The sequence below is a fragment of the Oncorhynchus masou genome, chromosome 3, assembly GCF_036934945.1.
Source record: "Oncorhynchus masou masou isolate Uvic2021 chromosome 3, UVic_Omas_1.1, whole genome shotgun sequence".
Taxonomy (NCBI): Eukaryota; Metazoa; Chordata; class Actinopteri; order Salmoniformes; family Salmonidae; genus Oncorhynchus; species Oncorhynchus masou.
This window is the reverse complement of record NC_088214.1, coordinates 8,639,042-8,666,504: the sequence shown is the minus strand read 5'-3', so window position 1 is coordinate 8,666,504 and position 27,463 is coordinate 8,639,042. Positions and strand designations below refer to the sequence as shown.

Sequence of the window (27,463 nt, the reverse complement as noted above, 5' to 3'; positions counted from 1 at the left end):
GCACACTATCACTAAACTCAGCTAGTGGTCCTGCCCACTCGTATCCAAATCTTCTCCTCACAGTAAACTCTTTCATTCACAGTGTGGTTGTATCCATAACAGCACCCTAACTCTAAATCTTGCAGTGTTATTGTAGAGTACTTTTGTTGCGCTCTTTATATAGTATAGGATGCCATTTGAGATGTGCCTTTTGTCAGTATCTACGTTAGTTAGTGTTTGTTGGCTGCTGAGACGGCAATCGCTTTAACTTGGAACCGTCTCTGTCCTGGAAGTTGCCACAAAGACTACTGCAAATGTAAACAATAAGTGAGCCAACAGGCTTGACAACGGCGTAACACTTTGGGGACATTGACCAGCGTACATAGACTGCCATTTCATTAAATAAAATGAGAAAAATATATAGATTGGTGTTTTTTTGCGATTTTTTTATTTATTTTATTTTTTTAAATGCTGTTGTCCACTTGTTCTTCTTCAGTCCTCTACAAACATGGTGCTGCAACAACGCTCATCATGATACATGTAGTGAACATGAAACCCTTTTCAACTATGTTCCCTGGTGATCTGGCTTGGGGTTAAAAGGCCTTGGCTAAACATCATTCTTATTATGTACAAATAAAATATGCATTAACCACCTCCAAGCTGGGAAGAAGAGAGGATGGTTAGTTTGTTCTCTGTGGACCGTCTGTGTTCCTCCCCCCCCTCCCTTTGTGTCCAGTAACCTAGGTAACCAACCTCCAAGCCTCATTGGCTACTGAGAGCCTGCACTCTGATGACCAACGAGGAAATCAGTGCGGATTTGATACATGAATACAAAAATAATTGAGAGAGAAAGTAGTTTTAAAAGACTAGTGGTTAAAAAAAAAGGACAGTGACGTTCGTCCAAAATGGCACCCCATTCCCTAGTGCACTACACGTCGAGGATAAGGTGCCATTTGTGACACACTATGTGAGATTGGTTTGGCAAGTTAGTGTGTCTTGTCTGAGAGGCCCGGCGGCTCTCCGTCTCTCTCTATTCAACAGCAGGACGCTCTTTGATGATGTCATCGCCGGGTAGTCTGGTAACCATGCAGAGCTAACTAGTGACGTCGTCGAGGACACGAGGTGGCGTGCTGTGTCCACTCCCTAGTTCACACACACTCCTCGGCCGACATCAGTAGAGGGTTGATGTACTCGAACCCTTCAAACTCCGACTGGTCGATCTTCTTCACCGCGTCACTGGAAACAGGAAATGAACAGAGGTTAAGAGGGTCGTCCTATGACCGTGCTGATCAGGAAGTCATTCACCGGTCGAGTAACCTCCATCATAGGCAGCCTCCGTTTTGAAACCATTCAGTACTCCATTCAGAAAGAAGTTTTTAGGACTCATGGTATTCTTTATAAAACATGAGGGATGGACCTCTGTCTGTAAGATATCTGCACTGGTCTCTAATTTATTTACAAAGCAGTCTGGCAGAAACTTCCACTGTACATCACTTCATTGATTCGTTTTAGACAAACAAATAACCAAACCCGTTCGCAGGGATGGATAACTCTGGAGATCCCATTGGCCTCCATAGAGTTAGGAAAATCTGATTTGAGTTTTTCCTGCCCTTTATGTGTGGAACAATACACAAAATCAGACATTTAAAATGATTGACTGGAGACTTTTGTAAATGAATGCGATTGCTTTTCTTAAACATGTTTAATGTGTATTATTATTATTATTATAATAGTGGGTTTTATTTATGTAGTGGGTTTTATTTGTAAGTGTATACAGGGCTCTCTTGTAAAAGAGTGACTCCCTGTTTAAATGAAGATGAATCAAATAAATAAAACTGATTCATGAAGAATGGATGAATCAAATAAATAAAACTGATTCATGAAGAATGGATGAATCAAATAAATAAAACTGATTCATGAAGAATGACAAGACAGCGCCAGACAGACAGTCTGACCAGCCAGACAGTCTGACCAGACAGACAGTCTGACCAGCCAGACATTAGGACACTCACTCGTCATCAGGCGTGAGCTGGATAGGCTCGTTGGTAAACTGGGTGTCGAAGCTGTCCAGTCCAAACTCTCCTGAGATGTTGGGTTTGAATGGAGGAGCCACCTGCTTTTGTTCCATCTGAAACAACACAAGGCAATGGGGTCAGAGGGCGGGCAGACACACACACACACACACACACACACACACACACCTTGAGCTTGATACTCTTAAAATAATGTACATGAAGCTATTTAGCTAAATGCTTTTATCCAAAACTACTTACAGCCAACTTTATACTGCAAGCACCATGTTTCAACCAACAAGCATTATTTACAAACAAGACTTCAAATCAAACTTTATTTGTCACATGTCCCGAATACAACAAGGTTACTGTAGAAATGTTACAGTGAAATGCTTACTTACAGGCTCTAACCAATGGTGTGAAAAAAATAGGTGTGTGTGTGTGTGTAAGTAAAGAAATAAAACAGTAAAAAGAAAATGGGGTTCAGTGTATGAAACTGTCTAACAAAAATGATTTTACCAAAAGCTAATCTCCCCGTTTCTCTCTGAAACGATATTAGTGACTGTGCTGTGGCTTAGTGAAAACTCCACTGTGAACTCAGGCCAGACAGACAGCCTGCAGTGTGTTGACCCAGTACTGCCCCCTGCAGGTAGACTAGGCTGCCACCTGTTGTTTATGAGGTGAGACTGAGTGGAGGGGGAGGCAGCCCAGCAGTGTAACCTGATCCTTCCAGACAGAGAGCCAGCCAGCCAGGACAGCAGCAGTCCAGACCAAACAGGGGAAAGAGGCCAGGCTGCTCCTGAGCTGGTCTGGGACTGGAGGCATGTCTAGAGGCCAGCCTGTTTGTTTAGCTGGCAGGTGGGCGGGTGGCTGGAACTAGGGAGATTACCTTGGGAGTATGTCTGGCCCATTACCATGGTTGGAGTCAATTCCTTTACAATTCAGGAAGTAAACTGAAATTACAATTCCATTTTTCCAGAATATTGAAAATCTGAATTGACCCCAACCCTGGTGTCTGCTGCAACAGGTGAAACATCATGAGGTTAACCATGGTACTGCTTATTGGTGGTGAACATCTAACTACAACAGAACCACTTAGTCCAGGAATAGGTTTAATAGGAGTTTGAGAAACCTGCCCTTAGAGAACCAATACATCCCATTGGCCTGTCTGGGCTTGTCTAAGGTGATGACCCTCAACTGTGTGGAAACTAGAGGTCGACTGATTAATCGGAATGGCCGATTAAATCAGGGCCGATTTCAAGTTTTCATAACAAATCGGAAATCGGGCACCGATTTGCCAATTTAAATAATATTATTTATTTTTTCTACTTTTATTTAACTAGGCAAGTCAGTTAAGAACACATTCTTATTTTCAATGACGGCCTAGAAACGGTGGGTTAACTGCCTCGTCAGGGAAAGAACGCCATATTTTCACCTTGTCAGCTCGGGGATCCAACCTTGCAACCTTACAGTTAACTAGTCCAACATCTGCCTCTCTCTTGTTGCACTCCACAAGGAGACTGCCTGTTACGCGAATGCAGTAAGTCAAGGTAAGTTGCTAGCTAGCATTTATCTTATAAAAACAATCATAATCACTAGTTAACTACACATGGTTGATGATATTACTAGATATTATCTAGCGTGTCCTGCGTTGTGTATAATCTGACTGAGCATACAAGTATCTAAGTATCTGACTGAGAGTTTTGCCAGCAGCTCTTCGTTGTGCGTCAAGCAATGCACTGTTTATGACTTCAAGCCTATCAACTCCCGAGATGAGGCTGGTGTAAACGAAGTGAAATTGCTAGCTAGTTAGCGCGCGCTAATAGCGTTTCAAACGTCACTCGCTCCGAGCCTTGCAGTGGTTGTTTCCCTTGCTCTGCATGGGTAAAGCTGCTTCAAGGATGGCTGTTGTCGTTGTGTTCCTGGTTCGAGCCCAGGGAGGAGTGAGGAGAGGGACGGAAGCTATACTGTTACACTGGCAATACTAAAGTGCCTATAAGAGCATCCAATAGTCAAAGGTTAATGAAATACAAATGGTATAGAGAGAAATAGTCCTATAATAACTACAATCTAAAACTTCTTACCTGGGAATATTGAAGACTCATGTTAAAAGGAACCACTAGCTTTCATAAGTTCTCATGTTCTGAGCAAGGAACTTAAACGTTAGCTTTCTTACATAGCACATATTGCACTTTTACTTTCTTCTCCAACACTTTGTTTTTCCATTATTTAAAACAAATTGAACATGATTCATTATTTACTTGAGGCTAAATAGATTTTATTGATGTATTATATTAAGTTAAAATAAGTGTTCATTCAGTATTGTTGTAATTGTCATTATCACAAATAATAAATAAAAATCGGCCGATTAAATCGGTATAGGCTCTTTTGGTCCTCAAATAATCGGTATCGGCGTTGAAAAATCATAAATCGGTCGACATCTAGTGGAAACAGTATAGGAGTTGATTTGTCTCACTGTCCGTCGTTCACAGTGTTGAAGTTGATTATCATTGGTGAGAATTCTGCTGCTTTGTTTGAATGAAAACAATGATTCACCGTCTCTCGTCTCTGTTGGATCATGGTGCTCTAACCCACCTCAACACCAGAGAACACTGATAGAACACAGAAAAGACAGACAGAGAAAGATAGAAGTGCGAAAGAAAGAAAACACGATGACTCACAAGGTCCCAGTCTACGTTTCGGAAGAAGGGATGACCCATGATGTCAGCGAAGCCCGTCTGGGGGTGACAACCTAGCCTCTCCTTAGGTTCCTGAGAGATAGAAGAGAGGGAGGGAGAAGTGGAAGAGAGGGAGAGCAACAAAGAAAAGGGTGTGAGAAAATTACAACATATATAATGAGAGACGGGAGGGAGGGAGAGTGGAGGCGGGAGGGAGGGAGGGAGAGGAGGCGGGAGGGAGAGAGGGAGAGGAGGCGGGAGGGAGGGAGAGGGAGGGAGAGAGGGAGAGGAGGCGGTAGTTACCTTGTTGAGAAAGCCCTTGAGGACGCTGGCAGCTTTGACTGACAACGATCGAGGAATCCTGATCTGTTTTTCCAATATTACTACAGAGGAGGAGACAGATTAGATTAGATTTTGAGAGGGCTTTTACAATAGTGACAGAGTGGATATAAAGAGAGAGGCTGTGAAAAATACCTTATTGAAGCTGATATGCTGACACTGTGGACATGTGTCAGGCACTGCAGCATTACCACTATTCCCAGCCAGCCCTCAACAACAATCAGACTTTTGACTAGGGGTGCACAGTAGGGTTGGCAGTATACAGATACTCCTACCGTCCCCCAGGATGTACTGTATTACTGGCTTAGTACACAACAGGGCGTCAAAAAAAGACAATTGGGTGTCCATTACCAGAATGCTAACAAAATTAGCACAAGTAATTGCACATTTCAATGGATGCTGCTAGCTAAATATGCTAACGAGCCCAAACAAAAAATAAACGAATTACAAAGACAGGCAATCCCGCTCAAAAAACTGTACATATATTAGATAGGAGCTACTGAATGTCATTTTTGTTGAGTTCAGATATTTACAAGCGAATGTGAACGAGAGACATTATGCAAATGAACATAGTTGAGACGCATGTTTGTCTGAAGGAGGAATAGTACTGTGTACACACCGTGTCTGTGTGGAGTAGCTAGGGCAACAGGCCTGCTGTGTACACACCGTGTCTGTGTGGAGTCGCTAGGGCAACAGGCCTGCTGTGTACACACCGTGTCTATGTGGAGTCGCTAGGGCAACAGGCCTGCTGTGTACACACCGTGTCTGTGTGGAGTCGCTAGGGCAACAGGCCTGCTGTGTACACACCGTGTCTGTGTGGAGTCGCTAGGGCAACAGGCCTGCTGTGTACACACCGTGTCTGTGTGGAGTCGCTAGGGCAACAGGCCTGCTGTGTACACACCGTGTGTCTGGAGTCGCTAGGGCAACAGGCCTGCTGTGTACACACCGTGTCTGTGTGGAGCCGCTAGGGCAACAGGCCTGCTGTGTACACACCGTGTCTGTGTGGAGCCGCTAGGGCAACAGGCCTGCTGTGTACACACCGTGTCTGTCTGGAGTCTGGAGCCGCTAGGGCAAGTCAGGCCTGCTGTGTACACACCGTGTCTGTGTGGAGCCGCTAGGGCAACAGGCCTGCTGTGTACACACCGTGTCTGTGTGGAGCCGCTAGGGCAACAGGCCTGCTGTGTACACACCGTGTCTGTGTGGAGCCGCTAGGGCAACAGGCCTGCTGTGTACACACCGTGTCTGTGTGGAGCCGCTAGGGCAACAGGCCTGCTGTGTACACACCGTGTCTGTGTGGAGCCGCTAGGGCAGCCGCTAGGGCAACAGGCCTGCTGTGTACACACCGTGTCTGTGTGGAGTCGCTAGGGCAACAGGCCTGCTGTGTACACACCGTGTCTGTGTGGAGCCGCTAGGGCAACAGGCCTGCTGTGTACACACCGTGTCTGTGTGGAGCCGCTAGGGCAACAGGCCTGCTGTGTACACACCGTGTCTGTGTGGAGCCGCTAGGGCAACAGGCCTGCTGTGTACACACCGTGTCTGTGTGGAGCCGCTAGGGCAACAGGCCTGCTGTGTACACACCGTGTCTGTGTGGAGCCGCTAGGGCAACAGGCCTGCTGTGTACACACCGTGTCTGTGTGGAGTCGCTGTCTGTGTGGAGGGGGCAACAGGCCTGCTGTGTACACACCGTGTCTGTGTGGAGTCGCTAGGGCAACAGGCCTGCTGTGTACACACCGTGTCTGTGTGGAGTCGCTAGGGCAACAGGCCTGCTGTGTACACACCGTGTCTGTGTGGAGTCGCTAGGGCAACAGGCCTGCTGTGTACACACCGTGTCTGTGTGGAGTTGCTAGGGCAACAGGCCTGCTTGCTCTGCTCAGAGAAGACGGGGGAGGAGCCGACAGGAGATCAAGCTGCAGCGACAGCTGTACAGATAACTCATCCCAAGAGAGCTTTGACTTCTCAAACATGGCAGACAGCTAACACAATACGATGCCCTTATTAATTCAGCCACTTAGAGAAATAGGAAGTTCGAGTTAAAACAGAATTACTTGTTTCCGCTAGGGCAATTTCCTGCTGTGTACGTTTCTGTAAAGGGCAACAGGCCTGATCTGTAAATGTCTGTGTGGAGCCGTAATTTACAGGCCGTTGTCAAACTAATTTTGTGCTTGAGTTGCACTTTCCCACTCAGACGACAATTCACGAACGACAGACTATTTTCCTCCAGTAAGATGCCTGATTAACTTCAAACAAAACATGAGGATATGAGATCAGCTGGCTACATTTGTTCTGATAAACATCCCAAGAAATTTGACTTCCAAACATGTTTCTTGCAGACAGCTAAAAATACGATGCTTTTTAATTCAGCCACTTAGAGAAATAGGAAGTTCGAGTTAAAACAGAATTACTTGTTTCACTGATGACAACGTTGCGATTTCTGCGCAGATCTAAAATGTTGCACGAATGTAATTTCTGTGAAGTTGTCAAACTAATTTTGTGCTTGAGTTGCACTTTCCCACTCAGACGACAATTCACGAACGACAGACTATTTTCCTCCAGTAAGATGCAAGATTAACTTCAAACAAAACATGAGGATATGTAGCTGGCTACATTTGTTCTGTGATAAACATTAGAAATGTAAAATAATGTGACTTGTAAAAACAAAAAAGACCTTATCTCCTAACATTGTTGAGAATTGACTTACAGCCAGATAGTGTTGGACTTGTGTTGTCACTGATGACAACGGAGCGATTTTCTGCCAATTATGTTGCACGAATGTATTTTCTGTGAAGGGAAACTATAGTTGCAGTCCCTGAGCACTCGATAGGAAACGCAACCCGTCACTACACAGCTGAACTCACCAGCTCCCATTTTTCTCCCGTTGTGCTATTTACAAACACACGTGACTGGCTCAACAGTTCTGGGGGGGGACTCACGGTAGGCTTCATAATGTAAAATAATGTGACTGGTAAAATGCACAACGCAATATGCTTTATCTCCTAACATGTTGCACAAGTTCACTGCAGGTATTTACTGTAAGTGTGGCTACAAATATTAAAAAGTATTGAAAAACTGAAAATAAATTGTTTCAACGGTACTGAAAAACCATCCCATGGCTTTTTCCAACGGTATATACCGTTTACCGCCCAAGTCGAGTTGCACAGAGATCCTTTTTTACTGACTGATGAGAGTACCGCCTACTTTGTCTTGAGGATCGGCCAACACAGAGTAACAACACGAGTACTTTCCATAACATGAACTTTGACCCTGTCCTAACAGCATTACCTTGGAATAGGTAGTCTTCTGTGTTCTGGTCTGGGTTGTCGGTGCTTCCTACAATGTCGAAGGGCGACCGTCCAGCCATCATTTCAAACATCAGCACCCCCAGAGCCCACCAGTCCACGCTGAAACCATAGTCCTCTCCTCTCAGTATCTCAGGGGCGATGTAGTTGGGGGTCCCACAGAACGTACTGGTGGTGTCCCCTGGCCTCAAGCCCTCCTACACAGCATCAGGAAGCACACACACACATCTCACAACGTTCAGGGTCCCGTTGGGCTCAGTTGGAGCATGCCACTTGCAACACCAGGGTTGTGGGTTCTACTCCCACGGTGGACCAGTACATAAGAGGAATGAAAATGTATATACTCACCTGCTGTAAGTCGCTCTGGATAAGAGCGTCTGCTAAATGACTCAAATGTAACACACACACACAAGCTTAAGATGTACAGGGACAACTACAACCGCACACACACACAAAAAAAAGATAGCTACACACCAACGGACACACTTTCGACACTCACCTTGCACATGCCGTAGTCAGTGAGTTTGATGTGTCCCTCAGACTCCAGCAGCACGTTGTCCAGTTTGAGGTCTCTGTAGATGATGCCTCTCTCGTGGAGGTAGTTCAACGCCAAGCTGATCTCTGCGGAGTAAAACCTGACACGCACAGAGAGATCGTGAAGAACTAGTCAGACTCACACACCACCACCACCATCTCAGACCACAGCTAATCACCAAGCCCTTGGTTTGTCGAATCAGAGGTGTAATTATTAGTCCAAAACAGAACATTTTGTAACTAAAAAGCAAATTTATTGGCATTGGACAAATTCAGGTAGGTCTCACCCCGTTTGCGTCCGTTTAAGAAACGTTTTGCAACAGAATCGGCATAATGAATACACCCCAGGTGTGCTAGAGCTGGTGGCCTGCCCCAAAGGTTCTAGGTTCGGAGATATGGGAATGTTACGTCTGGCAAAGTGAGCCTACTGGGGGAGAACAATAGATGTGTAGTCCTGGGTTTTTCAGAGGAACGGACATGACATACCCTTCAAATTCAAATCTGGACCTCGGAGCCAGTTCCACTGCTTTAAATGGTATAATTTGTTTCCCCGTAATCAGGGACTGATTTATACCTGGGTCACCAGGTGGGTGCATTTAATTACAGGTAGAACAGCACTACAGACCTCGTCGGGTAAGATTGAAACGCCCCCAGGATTATGTCCAAGTCTGGTGTAGCCATGACGTCACTGTTCTCACCTGGCGTGTTCCTCAGGTATTTTCCTCTGTCTCTGCATGTGGAACATCAGATCTCCTCCGTTGACATACTCTATGATAAAGAACAGTCTGCTCTCAGTCTGGAAACAGGAGTGAAGCCCTACTAGGAAGGGGTGGTTGGACGCCTGCTCAAACACGTGCTTCTCTGTCTGGACCCAGTCAATGTCCTACAACACACACACACACACCATTTGGAAATCAAGTCTTAAAACACAACAACAACAAAAAGTTTAGTAGAAATGACCAGCCATCCATCTGACAGAGGACAGGCAGACAGACAGGATACAGAATGAGAAGATGTTAGGAGTGAGAATGGCAGAACACACAGTGAGTGGTGTTGACAGACTGCTCCCATCTTGATGAAGGCTGCAGAAGAAGTGATTTCTGGCATTCTAAGCACAGTGACTGGTTGCCCTGGTGATGTGAGGAGACTGACGATGTGTGAACACAGTGAATAGATACAGATCTCCATTGATGGACAGATAATAATAGGTTTGAACAGAGAGAAGAACTAGACAGACAGAGGAGAAATGGCACAGATGATCGATCAGGAAGCACCTGTCAAAGTGTCGATCATGTGTTAATGTAACTGTGTGTGGGTTTACATGTACCAGTGTGTGTGTGTGTGCTTGTGTTTAGTACCTCGTCGTCGTTGACCAGCTCCTTCTTAACCACTTTCATGGCGTAGATCCTCTCTGTCTTCTTGAGTCGGACTAGCAGGACCTTGGCATAGCTGCCCCGGCCAATCACGCTCAGCAGATCAAAGTCCACCAGACCCAGACTGGAAGCTGACTTCCCCGTGTCTCTGCTGCAGCGCGCCTACAGGACAGACAGAGAGACAGAGTTAACCATGAGACAGAGACACGAGGTAGAGAGAGACTGAGACAGAGACACGAGGTAGAGAGACATGAGACAGAGACAGAGAGACGTGAGACACGAGAGAGAGACGTGAGACACGAGAGAGAGACGTGAGACACGAGAGAGAGACGTGAGACACGAGAGAGAGACGTGAGACACGAGAGAGAGAGGTGAGAGAGACGTGAGACACGAGAGAGAGACGTGAGACACGAGAGAGACGTGAGACACGTGAGAGAGACGTGAGACACGAGAGAGAGACGTGAGACACGAGACAGACGTGAGACACGAGACAGAGACGTGAGACACGAGACAGAGACGTGAGACACGAGACAGAGACGTGAGACAGAGAGACAGAGAGACACGAGACACGAGACACGAGAGACGGACAGAGACACGAGGTAGAGACAGACGTGAGACAGAGACACGAGGTAGAGACAGATAAAGACAGACATTTGGCAACAAACACACCTCTTTCTCTTCTCCATCGGAGTTCAAACTCTCACTGGAGTCTTTGTTCTGAAGACCTGAGTAGAGAACGAGAGAGAACGAGAGAGTGATACAGAAGGCTTCCTCCTAGACACTAGAGAGTGATACAGAAGGCTTCCTCCTAGACACTAGAGTGATACAGAAGGCTTCCTCCTAGACACTAGAGAGTGATACAGAAGGCCTCCTCCTAGACACTAGAGAGTGATACAGAAGGCTTCCTCCTAGACACTAGAGAGTGATACAGAAGGCCTCCTCCTAGACACTAGAGAGTGATACAGAAGGCCTCCTCCTAGACACTAGAGAGTGATACAGAAGGCCTCCTCCTAGACACTAGAGAGTGATACAGAAGGCCTCCTCCTAGACACTAGAGAGTGATACAGAAGGCCTCCTCCTAGACACTAGAGTGATACAGAAGGCCTCCTCCTAGACACTAGAGAGTGATACAGAAGGCCTCCTCCTAGACACTAGAGAGTGATACAGAAGGCCTCCTCCTAGACACTAGAGACACTAGAGTGATACAGAAGGCTTCCTAGCGGGAATGTTAAGCCTTCTCATTCAGCCAGCCACTGGGCTTAAAGCTGTCTTCCTGCTAGATGCAACTTAGTGACTAAGGTCTGAAGGAACTATTCATTTAGCCAAAATGTCTTTGTTTACCTGGTTTTGCTCACCAAGGCTAGTTATCTAAGTCTTTAACAAGGCGTGTGTTACCTGGCTGTTCAGAGTGGTCTAATGGTGTGATGGAGGCCCCCCTATCAGGCCTTATGTTGGGCTCCTAGACAGAGGAGAGATATGAGAGAACGACAGAGAAAAAGGAAACATTGAGAAATACGGAGGCAAAAAGTATTTCAAGTCAGTCCTTTATGAGTCCGAAACTACAGTAGGTCCAGGGCCCACAGTCTCTCTGACCGCATAACTGAACTAAGGTAAAACTCAGGGCCCAGTCTCTCTGACCGCATAACTGAACGAAGGTAAAACTCAGGGCCCAGTCTCTCTGACCGCATAACTGAACGAAGGTAAAACTCAGGGCCCACAGTCTCTCTGACCGCATAACTGAACGAAGGTAAAACTCAGGGCCCAGTCTCTCTGACCGCATAACTGAACTAAGGTAAAAACTCACGTGGATCTGTTTACCACACTCCACGCTGACCAGTTTGTGACACTTCTTGTGGACCAGCAGTTTGCAGGTGATGCATTTGTAGCCCTGTCTCCCCAGACCCCAGATACGGTCTGTGCAGATGGCACAGTGAGCTCTCTACCATAAGTATACAGGAGAGAACAGACAAATTTAAAACAACCACAACCACCTTCAAATATCAACAGCGAGTCAGTGATTGGGACAGCAGAGACAGAGAGATGGAGTAGAAGAGAGAGAGAGAGACACAGGGACAGAGAGGATTCTCACCCTGTTGAACCGTTTAGGCTGGAAGACATGACCACTAGCATAGTAGAGTTTCCTCCAGCGCCGCGCACCACGACGATATATAGACTCTGAGGAAGAGAAGAACACGGGGATTACTGGAACAAGTGTATGTGTGTGTGTCTCAGAGAGATACTCCAATCTTCAGAGAACAATAGAAGGGACAAGAGATGTAGACTTACTGTCTTCTCCTGGACAGGGCATCCCAGGCTTCTCTGGGATACATGGAAACACTGAAGGAAGAAAGGGACACCATTAAACCATGGTTGCAATTCCTACCTCACACGTGTCTGTGTGTGCGCGCCAGAGGTGGGGTAGAGTGAATGCTCTCATTATCTAGCAGACTGTGCCCTTCCCCCTATCCTCCACCTCCCCCCTCCTCTCCTGCTCTGGTCCCCCACCCCGACTCTCCTCCTCTGGTCCCCCCTCCCCCACTCTCCTCCTCTCCTGCTCTGGTCCCCCACCCCGACTCTCCTCCTCTGGTCCCCCCCCCCCACCCTCCTCCTCCTCTCCTGCTCTGGTCCCCCCTCCCCCACTCTCCTGCTCTGGTCCCCCACCCCCACTACTCTCCTCCTCTCCTGCTCCCCCCACTACTCCCCCCCTCTCCTGCTCTGGTCCCCCACCCCGACTCTCCTGCTCTGGTCCCCCTCCCCCCCACCCTCTCCTCTCCTGCTCTGGTCCCCCACCCCACTGCCTCCCCCTCCTCTCCAGGCTCTCTGCTCTGGTCCCCCACTGAAGGAAGAAAGGTCCCCCACCCCGACTCTCCTCCCCCCCCTCCCCCACTCTCCTCCTCTCCTGCTCTGGTCCCCCACCCCGACTCTCCTCCTCTGGTCCCCCTCCCCCCACTCTCCTCCTCTCCTGCTCTGGTCCCCCTCCCCACTCTCCTGCTCTGGTCCCCCCCCCACTACTCTCCTCCTCTCCTGCTCTGGTCCCCCCCCCCCCTCCTGCTCCCCCCCCCCCCCCCCTCCTGCTCTGGTTCCCCCCCCCTCTCTCCTCCCATCCTGCTCTGGTCCCCCCCCCCCCCCCCCTACTCTCCTCCCATCCTGCTCTGGTCCCCCCCCCCCTACTCTCCCATCCTGCTCTGGTCCCCCCCCCCCCCACTCTCCTCCCATCCTGCTCTGGTCCCCCCCCCCCACTCTCATCCTCTGGTCCCCCCCCCCCACTCCTCTCCTGCTCTGGTCCCCCCCCCCCACTCTCCTGCTCTGGTCCCCCCCCCACTACTCTCCTCCTCTCCTGCTCTGGTCCCCCCCACCCTCTCCTGCTCTGGTCCCCCCCCCCCTACTCTCCTCCCCTCCTGCTCTGGTCCCCCCCTACTCTCCTCCCCTCCTGCTCTGGTCCCCCCCCCTCTCATCCTCTGGTCCCCCCCCCATCCTCAGGTCCCCCCCCCTCCTCCTCCCTTCCTCCATCTTGATCTTAAGCTGTGGCCCTGCTTTCTCTCCAGTGTTGATAAAAGACAGCCAATCTCACATGCACCAACAGACAGACAACTCTATAAACACTGGTCTATTTCCTGGTGTCTGTGAGGCTGTGTGATGTTTATCTAGTCAGCAGGAGAGTATCAGTGGAACAGACAGAGTGTGACTTATAATGGTGTCTGCTGTTGTAAAAAAAACAACCATTTATTCAATTCAATAAATACATTGAATTGAATGTAATGGAAGCTCAGTATACTTATTATGTTGTCGGGATGTTGTCTGCACTGTCAGACCAGCAAAGACTTTCCCTTGGGTATCAACACAGTTTATACATTTGGGAAGGCAGGTGGCCTAGAGGTTAGGTGCGACAAGCCACTAACTGAAAGGCACCTGGTTCGAAGCCCCCCGAGCCGACAAGGTGACAAATCTGACTATGTGCCCTTGGGCAAGGCACTTCACCGTAATTGTTCATGCAAGTCGCTCTGAATAAGAGCGTCTGCTAAATGACTCAATGTTTTTTATTTATTTTTATTAATGGAAGGTTTATGTATTTACTATGTTGTCAGATGCAGAAGGTCCCGTTACCGTGAATGATGAGTTCAGAGTCTTTGTTGACTTCGTAGAGCCTCAGGGCTTCCACCAGCTCCAGCTGAGACGATACTGTACACGGGTCACCTGGGAAGACGGAGAGACGGGTCATGGCTGGGTCACTGTGTACATCCAAGTGTCTGATGATAGATAAACCTACTGGAACCACCCGACTCCCTATGCAGTGCACAAATACTTCTGACCAGAGTCACAAAGGCTGATATGATAGTCAGAATAATTTTATCTGCCCAAACACCACAAGATAACACAAAGCCAGTGTGTTACTTTTACAGTGAAGACTCAAAATGTCTCTAAGCTGAGGTTATTGAGATATTCTCAATATTGAATATCCGTGTCTAAGACAGAGAGCGTGTAGGTGTGTGGAGGCAGTGTCTCAGTCTTCATTATGTTAAGTTTGTTTTTCAGAGCCTAGTGGAGTATACGATAGAGAGATCGAGTCATGCATCTTCATCTCACCCAGCCCACACAGGCTTACAAGACACCGTATTTGCTGTACCCAAATAAAATTATCACTCACTCACACACACACACACACACACACACAGAGAGAGACACACACAGAGAGAGACACACACAGAGAGACACACACACACACGGAAATAAACATATGAAACGCAAAACAAACAAAAACACTTTCAGTTATACAACTTATCTTGTCGTGTCACTTTGGAAATAAAGTTTGCAAGCAGCAACACTTATTTTCTGGGTAGCCAGCCCAGTTTGTTCATCACTACTCCAAACAAGGTTACTCTTAAATCATCGTATAAAGTCAAATACAAAGCGCAGTTCATTCTCCATCTCCCCTAAAGGCACAACCACCACAGCCTTCTCTCTGCATATCAAACCACACCCGTATCTCTACATGCTGATACTTCTGGCTCGTCACAATGAGTGTGATCTGAGATATGCCCATGAAGAGATCTCTAAAAAATGAGAAAGACAGATGGATGGAGGTGGATATAGTTTTTTTTTTTTATTGTAATGTTTTTTAAAATTGTATATACTGCCTTAATGTTGCTGGACTCCAGGAAGAGTAGCTGCTGCTTTGGCAGGAACTACATGGTGATCCATAATAAACCCCAGGAAGAGTAGCTGCTGCCATGGCAGAACTAAATGGTGATCCTTAATAAACCCCAGGAAGAGTAGCTGCTGCCTTGGCAGGAACTAATGGGGATCCATAATAAACCCCAGGAAGAGTAGCTGCTGCCTTGGCAGGAACCAATGGGGATCCTTAATAAACCCCAGGAAGAGTAGCTGCTGCCTTGACAGGAACTAATGGGGATCCTTAATAAACCCCAGGAAGAGTAGCTGCTGCCATGGCAGAACTAAATGGTGATCCTTAATAAACCCCAGGAAGAGTAGCTGCTGCTTTGGCAGGAACTAATGGTGATCCATAATAAACCCCAGGAAGAGTAGCTGCTGCCTTGGCAGGAACTAATGGGGATCCTTAATAAACCCCAGGAAGAGTAGCTGCTGCCTTGGCAGAACTAAATGGTGATCCTTAATAAACCCCAGGAAGAGTAGCTGCTGCCTTGGCAGGAACTAATGGGGATCCATAATAAACCCCAGGAAGAGTAGCTGCTGCCTTGGCAGGAACTAATGGGGATCCTTAATAAACCCCAGGAAGAGTAGCTGCTGCCTTGGCAGAACTAAATGGTGATCCTTAATAAACCCCAGGAAGAGTAGCTGCTGCCTTGGCAGAACTAAATGGTGATCCATAATAAACCCCAGGAAGAGTAGCTGCTGCTTTGGCAGGAACTAATGGTGATCCATAATAAACCCCAGGAAGAGTAGCTGCTGCCTTGGCAGGAACTAATGGGGATCCTTAATAAACCCCAGGAAGAGTAGCTGCTGCCTTGGCAGAACTAAATGGTGATCCTTAATAAACCCCAGGAAGAGTAGCTGCTGCCTTGGCAGAACTAAATGGTGATCCATAATAAATACAAACACATATTTAGAAGGAGAACTACGGTAAACAAACCTTCTTCGTCGATCCACTTCATGGTGAAGAGCTGGTCGTTGTCCATGCAACACATGTCTTTGACCTCCCCGTACAGCTCCTCGTAGGAGATGGATGGCTCAAAGTGGGTGATCATGATGTCCCTGAGAGCGAGAGAGGGGACAGGATACATTAAATACACACGCTTATTTTCTCAGTGGCCCGTATACAAAAAAGTCTCAGAGTAAGAGTGCTGATCTAGGACCAGGTACCCTCGTCCATATAATTATGATCTGCAAACCAATACTGATCCAAGATCCACAGCACTGCTAGCCTGAGATGCTTTGTAATTACAGGCCAGTGTATATACAATTATGTGTCGGGCCACATGACCTGACCAGGAAAAAAAACAAACAGAAATGCAGAGAGAGAGTATGAATGTGAAATGGTGAATCCCTGTTTTTTTTTTATAGCTGTAGTTGCCTGTTATTGCTATGGATGTTCAACATCTGACTCTAGATCAGGGATAGGCAACTGTTGGCCCGTGGATCAATTCCCCTATTTTTGGTGGTGGGAGAGAACTCAGTCTGGCGGCAGGGTAGCCTAGTGGTTAGCGCGTTGGACTAGCAACCGGAAGGTTGTGAGTTCAAACCCCCGAGCTGACAAGGTACAAATCTGTCGTTCTGCCCCTGAACAGGCAGTTAACCCACTGTTCCCAGGCCGTCATTGAAAATAAGAATTTGTTCTTAACTGACTTGCCTGGTTAAATAAAGGTAAAATAAAAAAAAACAAATAAATCAGTCGGGGTCTCAACTTACTGTTGTGAGTTTGAATAGAATACACAAGGTGTTGTTGTTTATTATCAGGTTTTATCTTATGTCAGTCTGTAACCAAGTTTCCATCCACAGGTTTTATGCAAGTAAAGTAATACTGTATAAAAATTTTTTTTTTAAATAAATTCACGACAGCTGTGATGGAAACAGGAAGTCTCGGAACAATACTATAGATTCGGACAGATCATTTGTTCTTTCAAGATGGTGGGATGTTTGGGTCCGTAAAATTAATTAGGCTACAAATGGGAGGTGGAAACGACTTTATGCACAAATATAGATATAACAACCATCATATGGAGGTAAACTTGAGGAGTCACGCGATGATCTGGTATTCGGACCTCCCACTACGACTCTGTAAACCATGCAGTTTATAAGATTAAATGAGTTCTGATGTACTTCACAGGGTGGTGCACGGTGACGGGCTTGATGCTGCCAACCAATAAATATTCAGGGTCTTAATCATAATAATTACACACACATACACACACACACATACACACACACACACACACTAGTCTACCTGCACTGTATCTGCGACCTGTTGCCTAGAGAGCACGTGTCCAGACCAGAGTAGACACATTTACTCTTTAACACAACTGTTTTTGTGACAAAACTATCAGTAGTGCTGAAAATATGACAGAAACACATTGTACATTCGATTTTTATTCAGTACATGAAGATGTTAAGCGAATAAGTATATTTTGTGTGCATTGTCATCACACACTGATTTTCCATCTGCAACATGTCTGTTTGGTGGAAATACCACAGGTGAGAAAATAAACATTCTTCATGCAGATTTTAGAACACTGATATGAAAATCTGTCAATGTGATGGAAACCTACCTACAACTGACAGTCACTCAGTTAGCCCATGTGAGAAAAAAACAACAACATTTGATTGGTAAGTCAGTCTAGCCAGTTATCTAAACTTGTAGGAATCATGGTCGAACTGATTGAGTCGACCATGATTTTGTTAAGTCACTCTCACTCAGATATCATATATAAAATAAAATAAACATCTCTCTCCACCCTATGGCAAAACGTGTACAATTGCAGTAAACTTGCTTTAAAAAAGTACAACATTCACTTAGAGCCGACTGTGGCTGCATGTGCGAGTATGGATGTGGATATCGTCAAAGTTGCCCATCCCTGGTCTGGAACAGCCTCTGGCCCATAATCTACCAGCTCTATCGACAATCACCAATCCCTCCATGGCCCCCTGATAGCCAGGCTAGCAGCCTACAGGACAGGAGACAGACAGATAGCAGAGTGAGACAGCAGCCCTCTCCGGCAGCATCCAAAATGACATCCAAAAGTAGTACACTACTTTTGACCAGAGCTCTATGGGAATAGGCTGTTATTTGGGATGCGTGATCTGTCACAGCCAGAAGGATTGATGGCCAGCGCTAGCAGCCCTCCTCCCTCTGTCCAATAACAGTATGTTAATGAGGCACAGGGGAGGCTGCACTCCTGGGTTTCACAACCATCACACAGACAGCAGGCTGGGTTTCACAACCATCACACAGACAGAAGACTGGGTTTCACAACCATCACACAGACAGAATACTGGGTTTCACAACCGCCATACAGTCAGCAGGCTGGGTTTTACAACCGCCAAACAGACAGCAGGCTGGGTTTTACAACCATCACACAGACAGAAGACTGGGTTTCACAACCACCACACAGACAGCAGGCTGGGTTTTACAACCACCACACAGACAGCAGGCTGGGTTTCACAACCACCACACAGACAGCAGGCTGGGTTTTACAACCGCCACACAGACAGCAGGCTGGGTTTTACAACCACCACACAGACAGCAGGCTGGGTTTCACAACCGCCATACAGTCAGCAGGCTGGGTTTCACAACCACCACACAGACAGCAGGCTGGGTTTTACAACCACCACACAGACAGCAGGCTGGGTTTCACAACCACCACACAGACAGCAGGCTGGGTTTCACAATCGCCACACAGACAGCAGGCTGGGTTTCACAACCACCACACAGACAGCAGGCTGGGTTTCACAACCACCACACAGACATCAGGCTGGGTTTTACAACCACCACACAGACATCAGGCTGGGTTTCACAACCATCACACAGACAGCAGGCTGGGTTTCACAACCATCACACAGACAGCAGGCTGGGTTTCACAACCATCACACAGACAGAAGACTGGGTTTCACAACCATCACACAGACAGAATACTGGGTTTCACAACCGCCATACAGTCAGCAGGCTGGGTTTTACAACCGCCACACAGACATCAGGCTGGGTTTCACAACCATCACACAGACAGCAGGCTGGGTTTCACAACCATCACACAGACAGCAGGCTGGGTTTCACAACCATCACACAGACAGAAGACTGGGTTTCACAACCATCACACAGACAGAATACTGGGTTTCACAACCGCCATACAGTCAGCAGGCTGGGTTTTACAACCGCCACACAGACAGCAGGCTGGGTTTTACAACCATCACACAGACAGCAGGCTGGGTTTCACAACCACCACACAGACATCAGGCTGGGTTTCACAACCACCACACAGACATCAGGCTGGGTTTTACAACCACCACACAGACATCAGGCTGGGTTTTACAACCACCACACAGACAGCAGGCTGGGTTTCACAACCACCACACAGACAGCAGGCTGGGTTTTACAACCACCACACAGACAGCAGGCTGGGTTTCACAACCACCACACAGACAGCAGGCTGGGTTTTACAACCACCACACAGACAGCAGGCTGGGTTTTACAACCACCACACAGACAGCAGGCTGGGTTTCACAACCACCACACAGACAGCAGGCTGGGTTTTACAACCACCACACAGACAGCAGGCTGGGTTTTACAACCACCACACAGACATCAGGCGTGGCAGAGAGAAAGACCTGCACTGTTGCCACAAGAAAAGGGCAACCACTGAGATAACAAACACCATTGTGAAAACAACACATAATTATGTTAACGTACAAAAGGGGAAAAATATAAATGAACTAGTTGCACATCATTACAACATTGTACATAGACATGACATTTGAAATGTCTCTATTCCTTTGAAACTTTAGTGACTGACGTTTACTGTTAATTTTGTTTTGTTTATTTCACTTTTTTAAATAATCTATTTCACTTACTTTAGCAATGTAAACATGTTTCCCCATGCCAATAAAACCCATTGAATTGAGAGTAAAGGCATTCACAGTCAGTCTGACCCCAGAGGGCAGCACCTGTCATCTCACTCTCTTTACTACCATCAAAACAAACCCCCTCTCCAGCCCCAGTCCCCATCCCGCTGGGTCTCTTTATAGGGGGACAGTAAAACAGCAGCTCTCACAGAGAGACTCCACCCACACTGGCATAGTCAAGGTCATCAGGACAGACAGACATCCACCCAAACAGAACCCATCCTCCTCCCTTCCACAGGGCCTATACACCAGACTAGAACCCATCCTCCTTCCTTCCACAGGGCCTATACACCAGACTAGAACCCATCCTCCTTCCTTCCACAGGGTCTATACACCAGACTAGAACCCATCCTCCTTCCTTCCACAGGGCCTATACACCAGACTAGAACCCATCCTCCTTCCTTCCACAGGGCCTATACACCAGACTAGAACCCATCCTCCTTCCTTCCTTCCACAGGGCCTATACACCAGACTAGAACCCATCCTCCTTCCTTCCTTCCACAGGGCCTATACACCAGACTAGAACCCATCCTCCTTCCTTCCTTCCACAGGGCCTATACACCAGACTAGAACCCATCCTCCTTCCTTCCTTCCACAGGGCCTATACACCAGACTAGAACCCATCCTCCTTCCTTCCTTCCACAGGGCCTATACACCAGACTAGAACCCATCCTCCTTCCTTCCTTCCACAGGGCCTATACACCAGACTAGAACCCATCCTCCTTCCTTCCTTCCTTCCACAGGGCCTATACACCAGACTAGAACCCATCCTCCTTCCTTCCACAGGGCCTATACACCAGACTAGAACCCATCCTCCTTCCTTCCACAGGGCCTATACACCAGACTAGAACCCATCCTCCTTCCACAGGGCCAATACACCAGACTAGAACCCATCCTAATTCCACAGGGCCAAAACACCAAACTAGAACCCACATGATCACATTGGTCCATATGGAAAAAGGTCCAAAAAAATGGTTGCTTTCGTCCTAAACAAAATGTGTGTTTTTTTCTACTTTCAGTGCAAATGATGCACCTCTTTCCCTTCAAATGATCATGACAGTCTGAGTAAGGTCATACAGAAGCTGGAGGTAGAGGTAGTTGAAATACATCAACACTGTGCTATGTAATGCGTGGCAATAAATAATATTGCAGAGTACAACAGTGTGTGTGCAGCAATTTCTACCGCTTTCCCATGTTGCGGGGTCGAGCCTGCTCCTGGGAAAATGGTTGGATGTGCTAGCTGTAAGCCTATATTACTACTGAAGTGCATAGCCTACTTTAGGTGAGCTTTAGGTGAGCTCTGTCAACCTCAACAGAGGTTCTTGGCAGACAGAGAATGGGTTGGTGTCTCCTTCATTCCCTCCCCCTCTCTTTTTCTCTCACGTGTTCTCTTGATCCTCCTTCATGTTCTCTCGCATCCTTCTCCTTCTCTCTTCATTCTAGGGTTGTGGTAACACTTTTTGTTATTGTTTTTTTTGGTGCATTTTTTAAAACAAAAAGCAGAACAAACTATTTGGTCCTTTAAAAAAAAACAGGAGTATGTCAAATATTGTGTGATAAGATAAATACATGGGACTCTGGATGACAACATAATGTTTGTTTCCAACATTAGGGGCTGTTGTCCTAAAGAAGTTAAATCCGCTTTGTGTGTTTGTTTCCTTACCACGATACTAACAATTATCACACTATACTGGTATTGTACCCAGCCATACTTATTTTTCCCTCTCTGCATCCTCTCCCTCCCCTCTTTCTCTCTCCATCTTGTTTGTGTTAATTAGTGACAGTACAGGAGGAGGAGTGTTGACCATCATTCTGGTTGGTAGCTACACTTCTACAGGCCTCCTTAGCACCAGAGCCACACACACACACAGTAGCAACATAGCTAGTGGCTACACACACACAGAGGGGCAGGGATCAGGGTGAATAGAATGGAGGGTAAGTTTGTTCCAATACCCAAATAACCACGGTTATAAAGACACACTGCTCAATGATAGGGCCAACTGAAACAAGGTAAAAATCTGTAGCTCTGCCTCTGAACAAGGCAGTTAACCCACTGCTCCTAGGCTGTCATTGAAAATAAGAATTTGTTCTTATCTGACTTGCCTAGTTAAATAAAGATAAAAAATAGGGGTAGTTCATTAGTTAGCCTATCATATAGACGCAGATCAAAAACACTTATTTTAAATTCTGCTGTGAATCTAGCACTTTCCTGCTTTTGCAGCTCTTTGCTGTGCTTCAAGCATTGCGCTGTTTATGACTTCAAGCCAATCAACTCCCAAGATTAGGATGGCAATACTAAAGTACCTATTAGAACATCCAATAGTCAAAGGTATATGAAATAAACGGTATAGAGAGAAATAGTCCTATAATAACTACAACCTAACATCATGTTAAAAGGAACCATCAGCTTTCATGTGTTCTCATGTTCTGAGCAAGGAACTGAAACGTTTGCTTTTTTGACATGGCACATATTGCACTTTGTTGCACTTTGTTTTTGCATTATTTAAACCAATTGAACATGTTTCATTATTTATTTGAGACTAAATTGATTTTAGTGATGTATTATATTAATTTAAAAGTTAAAATAAAAGTGTTCATTGAGTATTGTTGTAATTGTCATGATTAAAAAAATAAATTATTTATTTATTTTTAGATTTAAAAAAAATAAAATTAAAAAATATATATATTTGATTTAAATCGGCCAGTATCGGCTTTTTTTGGGTCCTCCAATAATCGGTATCGGTGTTGAAAAATCATAATCGGTTGACCTCTACTTCTGTTGTCATGTGATGAAAACTATTTTCTGCTGAATGTGTTATGAACTATAGTTCATGCCCCATCTCACTCTATTGAAGAAAAAAAAAATACTGACTTTCAATATGAAAACATGTTGTTTTTTATGTATGGTGTGTTTTTTGAAAATGCTGATTTCTGAAAACTAATGTGACCCCTGGATGTATCCTGGCCATGAGCGTAGGTACACCACCCTGGCAACCCCATCTGCTGCTGGGCGGGTAGATCATCGGTCACTCCAGCATGGAGGCAGCACACCTAGGAACATCCATCATCTCTCTGTCACGGTGTTAATGCTGGGAGGCATGGAATCCCACCACCACCCACCCTGCTCCACTGAACTGCTACAGAACCTGCTGTGGTACTCTCTCACACACACACACAACCTTCACCCACAGAGAGGCAGGGATCAGGGTGAATAGAATGGAGGGTAAGGTTGTTCCAATACCTAAATAACCACGGTCATATGGACAGACTGCTCAATGATAAGGCCAACTGAATCATAACATGGTGAGATTGACTATAGCATAAACAGTGCCAGCCCCATTACGAGCAAAGCAAATTGAGCGGTTTGACCGATAACTGTAATTAAATCTAGCAACAAGATTAGGCTACTTGTCAAACTAAAACAATCATAGCATCGAGCAAGGCTAATCAAGATTCAGCACATTGATCCATTTATAAAATTGGCCCTTTGATCCATTCTGAACCAATAGAATACAATTTTTTTGTTTTTGTTACTGTAGTTAACGATGTGAATCAATATCACCTAATGTACCAGTTACAGCCTATCAGTGCTGCTAACATCAGCCAATCGGAGTTGACTGTACCAATCCACCGCCTCAACCGAGCTATTTTACAAGCTGCCTTGCAAATTTTACAAACATTTAGCACAGAGAATGTAAGCTGACAAAATGTTCCCTCAACTCAAAAGGAAATAAAAGTGGATGATGATAATCGCTGATTCATAAGTGAGTGGACTGAGAAGTACCTGTTTCGTAGAAATTGCAGGAGGGAAGCCTATGTGCCTGCTGTTCACAAGTCCACACACAACTCTCCAGTTGGTTCAGATGTAGGGCAAAATAAATTAAAACAGCCTCGTACAAGCAGATCCAGGTCAATATTAGAGGTCGACCGATTATGATTTTTCAACGCCGATACCGATTATTGGAGGACCAAAAAAAGCTGATACCAATTAATCGGACGATTTTTAAAAATTTATTTATTTATTTATTTATTTGTAATAATGAGGGGGGGGGGGGGAAGAGTAATCCCATGTAGAAAATATCTGGCCATATTTCTTATATTAAGACAGGAAAGATTGAACTGAATAGATATAGAACAGAATGTGATGCTGGTCAACGGAGATAAGCCATGTTTCCTATGTGTAAAAAATTGTATTAATAAAAGATAAATCCAAACAAATGATGACTGTATGTACGTACAATACACTGTGTTATGAGTACAAATGTGTTCCATTATTTCAAAAAGTTGATGCATTGAATTACTCTTAAAGTACTTCAAATAAACTTTTAGCAACATGTCATTTAAATAAAAGTGCTTTCTAAGATTCTAATTGTGTATTGTCCTAGGAAGAGTAATCCCATGTAGAAAATATCTGGCCATATTCAAATCTGGCCCCTTTAAAAATAGTTGAATAGACCTGGCATAGAGGTTACAGTGGTAGTTGTGGAATAGCCCTGGCATAGAGAGTACAGTGGTTGTTGTTGAATAGCCCTGGCATAGAGGTTACAGTGGTAGCTGTGGAATAGCCCTGGCATGGAGAGTACAGTGGTTGTTGTTGAATAGCCCTGGCATAGAGGTTACAGTGGTAGTTGTGGAATAGCCATGGCATAGAGAGTACAGTGGTTGTTGTTGAATAGCCCTGGCATAGAGTTTACAGTGGTAGTTGTGGAATAGCCCTGGCATAGAGAGTACAGTGGTTGTTGTGGAATAGCCCTGGCATAGAGAGTACAGTGGTTGTTGTTGAATAGCCCTGGCATAGAGAGTACAGTGGTTGTTTTTGAATAGCCCTGGCATAGAGGTTACAGTGGTAGTTGTGGAATAGCCCTGGCATAGAGAGTACAGTGGTTGTTGTGGAATAGCCCTGGCATAGAGAGTACAGTGGTTGTTGTTGAATAGCCCTGGCATAGAGAGTACAGTGGTTGTTTTTGAATAGCCCTGGCATAGAGGTTACAGTGGTTGTTGTGGAATAGCCCTGGCATAGAGGTTACAGTGGTTATTGTGGAATAGCCCTGGCATAGAGGTTACAGTGGTTGTTGTGGAATAGCCCTGGCATAGAGGTTACAGTGGTTATTGTGGAATAGCCCTGGCATAGAGGTTACAGTGGTTGTTGTGAGCACTTAAAGCCATTGGTTATCAGACTATTATGATAACTAAAATGGTGGGAAGGAAGAGAGAAAATTGACAGCTTGGTGCCTGATGTGATGTGCTTGGAGGGCTTTCATTGAATATAAGAGTATGGCAACACACTTACTCTTTACATAGCCGGGGCTGAACCCCTATGGCACCCTATTCCATATATAGTGTACTACTTTTGACCAGAGCCCTGGTCAAAAGTAGTTCACTCTATAGGGAATGGGTGCAATTTGGGACACAAATCAGGCCTTTGTGTTGTGCAATGATGCAGACAGTGAGCTGCTATAAAAGACAGGCACTGCCTACTTACCAAGAGAGGAAAATAATCTCGTTCTCTCACTGACCCTAGTTCTCTGTCAACCATTCAACCTACTTTCCTTGGGAATCATGCCTCTGGTTTGGAGGCCAAGTAGCCCTGTGTATTTATGTCAAACTGGCCATTATTTTGGACAGTATGGAAGCATATATAAAGAGCAGAGCCATAGAAACAGTATATGACTGATACAAGGAAGTACAGTAAAAAGTGTATATAGGACTGATGGGTAGAATCAGAAATGTGATTCGGATGAGAGCCAACAGGGATGTAGGTCTTGCCTGGATCCAAACTTAATTGTTCTGTTTCAACATGGAGTAAAACATTACTATGCCACTTGGATCCAGGCTAACAGAGAAAAGCATTTCTCGACTAAAATATGATTGCCTTTACCAGTGCTCAGTCACAAACGTATAGAACAGCCCATGCTTATATATAGCCTGGTTGCCTTAATAATGAGTGGCATGTCCCTGCACTTGACAAACCAATTAAATGCTTCATACCAGATTCCCCAAATACTTGACATTCCTAGGTGGTCATCTCAGAAATAGTATGGATGTTTTTCTTCCAGAAACAACTCGTTTAATTACCTAGGGACAATAGTCCTGGCTGGGCGGCTATGTAGACTTAGCATGAAATACAACAGGTCTGGCAGAAGTTACTGGTAATACACGTTTGGCAAGTCTCACTCTGGGAAAAAAACAATCACAGACTCGGCATCACACAAGGAGTGTTAGGCAACATCTGTGTTTGACAAGTGATTTCCATCTTGGAATGCAACTACTGATCACCATTCACTAGCTAGAATATAACCACAAACAGTAACATCTCAAAATAGGCTATCTAATCTATTACAAATAAATAAAAGGTTATTCAATGTAGGTTATTCATAAGATGCTGTAAAATGGTTCAGTCCAGTTATAAACACACCAGCTTCAATAGCTGGCTATGAGGACCCTGACAGGAATCAAAACATCCAGCTAACGTTAGCTAGTCTCTAACTAAGTCCAATGTAACGTTAGTTAAGTCATGTCTCAAAACCTGTAGCCATGAAACAATGGGGGGAGTTTCACTTGCTTAAAATAGATTTGAGATAAAGAACTTGTATGCTAAACTAGCAGCTAGCTACATGTCTGGATAGTTCCACCCTGCTTGTCAAGTTTCTCTCTAACGTTACCTGACTAACGATATCTGGCTAATAAAGCCCAAGTTACTAACGAGTCAAATAACGACTTGTTTAATCCCAAAACAAATTGCAAAACCTAACTGTGTACTCACCCTTTGTAGTAAGCTTTTACCCGCACTTGGTAAGGATTCTCGCCGGGGTGAGACATGCTACTGTCCCGCAACGTCGGCATTATAAACTCTCTGATTCGGACGCTCCGCTCGCCGAAGATGCCTTCCTACTGTGTACCACACCCCAAACCCTCTTCTGTACCTATATCGATAGATAAAATAATTAGCTAGCTGACTAGTTATGGAAACGAACAATTGGCACTTTCTTAATTTTACAAAATTCAGACATAAAATAAGGTAAAAACTTGAAGGAATCCGCCAAACAACACTCCTTAACTTACTACTGTTAAGGCCTCACGACGGACGAATCCATTAGCGGAATGTAAGAGGGGCAACAAATTACTTCAATCAACAAACTAAACAAAAAAGATACAAAATATTA

General features: G+C 45.6%; 1 protein-coding gene across 2 annotated transcripts; it reads right to left on the bottom strand.

The window, feature by feature from the left end:
- Window positions 1-27,463, bottom strand: LOC135509460 (protein kinase C iota type-like). 2 transcript variants are annotated; one of them, XM_064930147.1, is made up of 17 exons: window positions 27,363-27,463; window positions 27,064-27,223; window positions 16,321-16,442; window positions 14,316-14,405; window positions 12,498-12,548; window positions 12,301-12,386; window positions 12,016-12,150; window positions 11,607-11,670; window positions 10,881-10,936; window positions 10,197-10,373; window positions 9,537-9,721; window positions 8,804-8,939; window positions 8,288-8,501; window positions 4,973-5,052; window positions 4,673-4,762; window positions 1,992-2,107; window positions 1-1,215 (listed from the first exon to the last, which is right to left on the bottom strand). In XM_064930147.1, the coding sequence occupies exons 2-17, from the start codon at window positions 27,141-27,143 to the stop codon at window positions 1,128-1,130; spliced, it is 1,770 nt and encodes a 589-aa protein (XP_064786219.1). In that variant the 5' UTR covers window positions 27,144-27,223; window positions 27,363-27,463; the 3' UTR covers window positions 1-1,127. The 2 variants fall into 2 exon arrangements, with proteins under 2 accessions (XP_064786219.1, XP_064786210.1); XM_064930138.1 differs by having other exon boundaries at window positions 27,064-27,397.

Excerpts from the sequence above, each read along its gene's own strand:
- LOC135509460 (XM_064930147.1), bottom strand. The coding sequence starts at position 27,143 with ATGCCGACGTTGCGGGACAGTAGCATGTCTCACCCCGGCGAGAATCCT. Across the intron at positions 12,387-12,497 it reads GCCCTGTCCAGGAGAAGACA|AGTCTATATATCGTCGTGGT; the intron begins GTAAGTCTACAT and ends TCTCTTCCTCAG. Across the intron at positions 8,502-8,803 it reads CTGACTACGGCATGTGCAAG|GAGGGCTTGAGGCCAGGGGA; the intron begins GTGAGTGTCGAA and ends GATGCTGTGTAG.